Genomic DNA, 8,250 nt, shown 5'->3' with positions numbered 1-8,250 from the left:
TATGCTATTGTTGTATATTCTTTTTAAATTGTGAAATAATATTACTTGATATATTTTTAAATCTACTATTAAATGTTAAAAGTGATGAATTTTATGATTTCAATTTTTTTTATATCATAATTTTATTTATTTTATAAACATAGCAAAACACATCCTAACTCGACTAGAATCAAACCAACTCATGAATCTTTTCCTCAAGAGGGATACAAATTTTTGCTATTAATTCCAAGGAAATATAAATGGGTTCTTTGGTTGCTAGATAAAAGGGCTCAATTCTGAACAAAAGCAGCACCAATCAACTAGATAAGAAGCTTTTATCTTATCATGTGGGAAGAGAAACTAAAATAACACAATCTGAAATAAAAGGGCCATATTTGTGTTTGGATAACATCTGATTCTACACAAACACATAACCGAATTGCATTATACTGCAGAATCTATTGGTGAATTTGATACAAAACAGAGCAAGTAAAGAGGAGCTTAGAAAGCACCAAAATGCAATTAGAAGGTTCAAATTCTTCCAGAAGCTTCTTCAGTTAAAAAACAAGAAGAATTTCCAGATTAACAGCTAGACAAATTAGGAGGGTTTGAAAACCACAACAGACTCAGCCCTCCAACTATACACACAGGTTTTGTAATGGTAATGTAGATCATCCAACCAGTGAAGTCTTGGCTGCCAGATGTGTGAGAGCGCGCCGGTGGTAAGTGTAGCGGAGCTTCTTGTATTTCTGCACGAACACTCCAACCTCGATCTCCCTGTCGATAAGTTGCCTATGCAGTGTCTCAGATTCTTCTTCTATTTTATTCATTGCCTCTGAAACCACGGAAAGGTATCTTATAACTTGGAGCATGTGACATAAAAAGCTGTCTATTTCTCTCAATGATGATAAAACTCTTACCTTGAAGCCTGTGGAGCAGGGATGTTGGCGAGTAAAACTTCAGGGTCTCTTCTTTTTGCCTCTCTAGCTCATTTAGCTTCTCTTGAGCAGCAGCCAGTTCAGTTGTGCGAATGATTCTGCACTGCAGAGTTGAAACAGCAGGGAGAACCCGTTCGCATTTAGTATTCATTCAGAATTAAGAAATTGGAGTAACAGCTTAAACAGCTCACCTGATTCCGCAGTTCCATTATGCGAGGTTCTTTCTCCAAATTTTCCCCTACATAAAGATGTCAGTTAAAATACAATGGTTCCACTGCCTATGAGACAAATGAGTGTGCATAAGTGCATGTGTTGGAGAGACAGAGAAATGTTGAGCACAAAGAAAGTGTCAGAACTCACTGGCGAGCTGCAAGGTCTCCTTTCGAAGTTCATCTCTTAACTGAAGTTTATCACACAGAAACAGAGGGAGAAAGTCAGAACAATTACAGAGACATTAAAAGAGAAGCCATCTTATCACAAAATTATTTATAAATATCATGAAAAGTCACAGGGATCTCCATAAACACTTTTAAACCACATGGGGGCTCCTTGCAGATGACCCAAACCACAGGAGGCCTACGTGCAATCCACCCTAAAGTATATCTTAAGTTGAGAAATATATATCATGATCACTTTTCAAATATTCATAACGTAAAAATCAAAAAGAAAATATTGTTTTGCAACCCTGGACTGCTGCAAAGTGTGTGCCACTGTCAAGACTGGAAAATTATACAATACTAGAATAACAAATCTACAAACAATGCTGATATCCATATCCCAGAAAAATAAAACATCCCTTAAATGAGATATTACAACGTAATGGCCTTACAGATCATATGACCATAAATAGAGATGGGTCAAGAGCTAAAGTTTATGTGGCCGGCCAACATAATGGGATAAAAGGCTTGCGATCATTGTTGTTGCTGCTGCTGCTGTATGTATCTTACAAACTTAATGTATGACTCAACATCTACCTGCATCTCTGAATGAGCCTGTCACAACCCCACACCAAACAGCAAATAAACAAAATATCCCTTATTTATCTGTAATAGAGTCTTCCATTCATCACTACAAAAGGGCTACACGTATCTAACACCAGATAAAACATTCTCTTCAATGGCCCAACATTGCATCCTTGCAAGCATGCAAGATACACAGGGAACCAGATTCTTGCGTTCCAACTTCCAACAGCTTTTAGAATACTAATCAGCCCTCTGTGAGCCTCACCATTTTCTAGTTTTCATAATACATCTGATTCATAGTTATTTCCTCAATTAGAAAGCCAAACCATTTCAGGTCTAGCCAGATGGGGTCTGCTCCCATAATATTCTATGCTCATTTCTGGTTGCTGAGCAAAACATTTCTAGTTTTACAAATATGGAGAAATACATAGTGCAGTAAATTCAAGCAACTAAGCTACGAAAATTAAATATTGGGAAACAAAATCAACTTACATTGTACTGGGTTTTAACCTGATCAAGTGAAAGTAAGAACTGCTGGTATGCATCTTTGTCAGTCAAAAGCTTCCGTAATTCATCAACACTAAATTTATGAAACAAGAAAAGAAGAGAATAAGCAAACAATATAAAAACAAATGGAAGCAAGAAGCTTAAGAAGTAAGATAAATAGATTAAATTTTGGCAATCTAAAATCAATGAAAATTGATTCAATAAGAGTTTCCAACCCCGAACACCGGTCTACTGTCTACTTGTCCAAACAAACGAATAGTTTATTCTACCCTCAAAACACATATTTTTGTGATTAGCAGAATAAAATATATTTATCAAAAGCCCAAACAACTGAAATGGTAATCATAGGCTTTCTCCAGCAAACAGTAGAAAAGGAACGTTATCTCTTCATTAAACAGGAGTCCAATTTAAAGTCCTGATATGCTTTCCTTCTATCACTAGTATAGTGAGCATTCTCAGCATAAATCTTCTCATATGTTCTGATACTCCAAAGGAGGAACTAAGTAGTTATGTAATTACATTAAAACCTTCTATAAAGTAAAGAAATTACACACACACACACACACGGAGTTTATGACACAATATGGAGATTTTAATCTGGCACATGGAAAAAGTTTATGAAAAGGACATGGCAGGAACACAAGAACAAATAAACATATAAGTCATCCAGCAACAAAACACGTGAATTTTTATTTAACAAATACTTTATTCTTTATATTTATTTATATGTTAAAAAAATGGAATTGAACCTTCATGTGTTTAAATTCCTCTATTTGGAAGTTGTAAGGGTCAGGTTTTTAAATATGGTGTAAATATTATACCTTACATACTCTTTAAACCTTTGCCTCCATTTAATTTCTTCAAGCTTTTGCCCGAAAAACAGAAAGTTCATGGCCTCATGAGTTCAGGACAAATAAAGAGCCTCCACCCATTGGTTAAGGCCATCAACATTGCACTGCTCATTTTTAAGAAAAACGTACAATTTTCAGTTTCACTATCATGTCAGTCAATAGTGAGCTCTAAATCAAATTATTTATACTCACCCAAAACATCTTTAATAGAAGTAAAGGAAAGTAATCTTTAATAAGTTCCATCAAAATCTGTTTGCAACATTATCTAGAAGCTCTTGTGTAAATGAAAAAAATCAGATTAATCTTTAGGGACATTGACTGCACCAAAATGCAAAAACAAAACCAAAAAAATGCCAATTTCATTGTTTTGATAATGTTAATAGTATATCATTATTATTGTTTTTTGGCATGCCACATCAACTATAATAAGAATCAGATTATATAAAGGTATTATAAAATTGACATTAATATAATTAGATTGCAATGAATTTCCATTTCAGAACAAGAATCAAAGTAAACAACTGAAATAAGTCTCTGTTTTAATATATAAATTCGCATGCATGAAATAACAGTGATGTTGATTGTTTGTGTGCTATCAAGGACGTGTATTCACATAGGATGACACATCTTACTTAGGACAGAAATGAGACATTCATTCCATACATTGAAATTTGAAACAAAATCCTTTTGGATTTTTAAATTACTACCGACATTCTCAGGCCAATAAAGCAAAATGTAAAAGGACAATTTGAACATGAATTTTTGTTTTAAATCTCAAATAATAACATTATGAGAATCCTGAATCTATGATTCTAATGCCTATCTGCAATCTTTTCTCTCTCACATTTCTAGCACACCTTGTCAAATGTAATAATGATAAAAGTATATCACAATAATATTACAAATTTGACCTAGACAAAAGAAAACAATATAAATTTGAAATCAGAAACTAACTTCAACTTTACTTTGAATCTTGCTCTTTGTGCTAACTGTTAATAACACTGAAAACAGTGCATTTTTACCTACAAAAGAGAAGTGGATTTTTTCCCAACAAACCTCTATAGAGATAGTATTAATTTCTAATATTGCCTGTGGATCAACTTCAGTGAAACATTTAACGTACTTTGTTATTCTTTAATCCTATGTTTGTTTTACACATCTTAACGAATCTACCATTAGCTATTTATAATACCATAGCTACTTGATGTCCAATAGCAACCTCAAGGTCCTAATCAACGGGGTATTGAAGTGATGGGGGTAGAAACTTCTCTCAACCATGCTTTTTCCTTTGAGTGAGAGGTAAAAATGAGAATCTGCTCCGAGTGCACCTATTGATTTGCCATGCATCATGGTTCAACAAGCATAAATTTAATCCTCAGGGACTGTTAATCACTCTCATTGGAATCATTACACAAGATGGCATGTCATAAAACATAACTTAGGACAAAAAACAAATGTGGGAAAATCAACTAAACTATCTAAGCTGATTTCAGAAGTCTGCAAATTCAGAAAAGCAATAAATCACGAGGAAAATAAAAGAATTAACAGGAATCCAACAACCTTACCTCTTATCCCTTAGAACAGCAATAATTCCTGCAGCCTCAGCAGGGGAAACATGTGATGGTGAATGTGGCCGATCTGAAGGCCTTTGTAGATTGAAGCTACCAGAAGTGTTGCTACTAGGTGTTCCAGGACGGGAAGAACTTGGAGAGCTAATTACAGATGGAGGATACCATGAATTTGAAATCTCTTGTGGACGTGGCTGAGCTTGCTGCTCTGGTGAACCCCTGTAAGTGAATATAATGATTAGTAAATCCCCTTATAATATTTAAAGCATCGAAACAATTATATCAAAGCTCATTAATTCTATTTAAAGCGATTCTTTTTTTTTTTAAATCTATAGCAATTAATTTCAATAGGTATACGTATATAAGAGAAAATACAGCGCACACTTGAAAGACAAAGCTAACTAATAAAAATAATAGAGGAATCACAGAAAAAACTTGTATAATCTAGCACTAACTAATATTCTCAGCACAAAGCATTTATCAGCCAAGTCGAAGCAATATGAAGTAATAAAAAGGGGTTGCAAAGTATACTAAATCTGAGAGAGAAACAAGAGGTGTGAACATTTAAATACTTAAAATATGATGTATCCATGAGGTGCATTGATGGTAGCATGTGTAGTAAAATTCATAGCAGAAGCTAAGACCTGATATGAGTTGCCCTTTATTAACAAGTAGAGCCCAATTTGTATTTTCCCAGTGGAAGGGGAAATTAAGTTACTATTATGCATCAAATAGATAAGATTTTCTCATTGCAGAGGAGCTATTCTGCTACCTTTTGGTCCATCCAGTTTTGCAGGAGACCAGCATTTGTGCCCTTCTCATCTTTTCTCTTAACACTCATCAGGAATCCTCTTAACTTCCCTATTTCTCCATTCCCATAAATCTCATCCATTAAGACAAACCCACTAAAGCCCTTTTACCTTTACCTTCTCCAGTGTTTCCACCCATCATTCTTTCTTAAATTATGACTATCTTCTTGATCTTCACCCATACTGTTCTTGTCTATTACATATCATACCCAACCCTATCCTCCACGATTGTTAACCTCAAAAACACCATCAATCAGCAAAACCTTGTGTTCTTTCAATTTGGAGTCGTTTACTTTGAATTTCCCAAACCCCACACTCATAGAATAACCAGATGAAGATGAAGATTCAGATTCCCATCAAATATAAGCAAAGAGGCAAAATAAAAAAACCTCCCCATGCTTGGTTGACCAAATTACATAGGACTTACTGCCAGCTATTAGAAAAGAAACAAAATTACAAAACAGCAGCTTGAGGAATACTCAAATACTTCAAACTTCCAATCATATGCCTCATAACAAAAAAGATTTTAAGGACTAAAAACCACTATGTTGGAAATAACTACTGGATGCTTAAAAAAAAATGTTCGGGGCCAAAATAAATGCAAAAAAAATCAAGCAGCAAAATCCAACTGCATCCTACTCAGCTACTTGTGTAGAATACAACTATAGAAACCAAAAGCTCTAGAATTGAACAAATTCTAGAGAAGAAAAAATGCCTGAACTTGGTGAGAAAATTACAAAATACGCACTGCCAGTTATTAAAAGAAAATCCAAACAGCTGTTAGACCCATATCCAAATATTCTCCAAAAATATACAATCATAATCCTCGAATTAAGCACCAGAACCCCTAAATCGGATGCTACCTGATTAATAATAATCAACACAACTCTGGTCTACTCGGCTCAACGAGCCTTGCTCCCGATTATATGAGATACCGATGCTTGTGTGGAACGCAACAATATAAACCGCCTTAGAATTGAGCCGGCCAATGAAATTAATAACCGTACAGAATGAATCGGACTCAACTCAATGATCATAGTGCCCAAAAAAGAACCCTAACATACGAATTAAAACTGGAATTTTAGCTCGAAAGAGAATCAATTACCAGAAGGACTTGAACATGACTTGGGAAAGAGAGACCGCCGATCGTCCGATTGATCGAAAGCGAAGAACGTCAGATAACGGAAACGGCGATTCCCCGAGACGAGTCAGAGAATCAGAGATCGGCTCTCCGTGTCTCTCTAGAAGAACAGGTTTTCGTCCAACTGCAGTTGAAATACACGTGTACGTAAGCCTGGTGCTTAAGGAAGGAAGCACCGCGTGAACGCAAGAAATTGGAAGTAATTTTTTTTTTTTCCTTTCCCATCACAATTTTTAATTTCTCCAAATATATTATATAATTAAAAAATATAATAAATAAAATATCAAAAGATCAAATTTAATAATAATAACCTTATGTTGTGTCTAATTGAATTTTGTTTATGGACTTAAAATAATATTTATTATTATTTAAATTTTGTCAAGATTAGATAATTAAATATATTCAAAACAATTTAAATAGACCCATTTTGTTCGACGAGGACTATAGGGGATGAGTCTAGATCTGCTGTCCCAATTTGGTGTCTTCTTCTTTGTCTAGCCAATCAAAAATAGCCATATCACCCATAATCAAATAGTAATTTTTGCAAAATTATTATAAAATCAAATAAAAAAAATTATAAAATCAAATATATATAACCAACATATATATAGTATAATATATATAACGAACGTAAATGATACCAACATATATATAATATAATATATATAACGAACGTATATATCATTTATAATTTTTTTTGTTTGATTTTATAATATTTTTACAAAAATTACTATTTGATGATAGGTGATGTGGCTGTTTTTGATTGGCTGAACAAAGAAAGGGACACCAAATTGGGATAGCAGATCTGGATTCATAGGGGATGAGTGTGTGGAACTTACCCCTTATAGGACTCACGCCCGCTATTTCTCAATTTATTAGCGTCGGACAAATTTTATGTTATTCGACATGGACAATATAAATATTTTACTCATTTTCTATCACATAAATACATTAATTGTTGAATACAACTTAATTTGGTTTCTCAAATTTTTATATATGTAAATTGATACTTTGGAGAGTTGAACAAACCTTTAATTTCTTAGAAAATATCAAACTTGTATTACAAATTTATTGGACGAGGGACTCGGGCGAACCTTGATTTCACAATTACATTTTTTGATGTATCAATTAAATGCTAACATGTCATTTAAATCACCTGATGACCTATCATTTAAATTACTAATATTATTTAAAATTTATCTTTATTTGTACAAGAAGGACAATAAATATTTTAATTATTAACTAGTGATGAACCCGTGTGATACACCGGAGAATTTAATTTAAAAATAAAAAAAATAAACTTGTTATTTTAAATAATTTTATCAGAATTGATAATTATAAATTTTTTTAAATTTTTAATTATTTATTAAAATTTAAGTTCAATTAATTATTCATTATTCAATATATTAATGTAAAACACTTTTAATTCAATAAACTATCATTCAATGTGTTAAAGAATAATTAACACATTAAGTAGATCATTTGACAAAATACT

The 8,250-nt window shown here is 33.2% G+C and overlaps 1 protein-coding gene across 1 annotated transcript; it reads right to left on the bottom strand.

The window, feature by feature from the left end:
* Positions 1–340: 340 nt before the first annotated feature.
* On the bottom strand, positions 341–6,904 carry LOC127790832 (vacuolar protein-sorting-associated protein 37 homolog 1). Its single transcript, XM_052320535.1, has 7 exons — positions 6,720–6,904; positions 4,803–5,024; positions 2,372–2,459; positions 1,278–1,317; positions 1,109–1,155; positions 900–1,020; positions 341–814 (listed from the first exon to the last, which is right to left on the bottom strand). The coding sequence occupies exons 1-7, from the start codon at positions 6,734–6,736 to the stop codon at positions 651–653; spliced, it is 699 nt and encodes a 232-aa protein (XP_052176495.1). The 5' UTR covers positions 6,737–6,904; the 3' UTR covers positions 341–650.
* Between the last annotated feature and the right edge of the window lie 1,346 nt (positions 6,905–8,250).

Source organism: Diospyros lotus, chromosome 14, assembly GCF_014633365.1.
Source record: "Diospyros lotus cultivar Yz01 chromosome 14, ASM1463336v1, whole genome shotgun sequence".
Lineage (NCBI taxonomy): Eukaryota > Viridiplantae > Streptophyta > Magnoliopsida > Ericales > Ebenaceae > Diospyros > Diospyros lotus.
Note: the sequence above shows the minus strand (reverse complement) of the source record. Positions and strands in the feature narration are given on the sequence as shown.

Excerpts from the sequence above, each read along its gene's own strand:
- LOC127790832 (XM_052320535.1), bottom strand. Across the intron at positions 1,318-2,371 it reads AGGTTAAAACCCAGTACAAT|TTAAGAGATGAACTTCGAAA; the intron begins GTAAGTTGATTT and ends GATAAACTTCAG. Across the intron at positions 1,156-1,277 it reads GGAGACCTTGCAGCTCGCCA|GGGAAAATTTGGAGAAAGAA; the intron begins GTGAGTTCTGAC and ends ATCTTTATGTAG.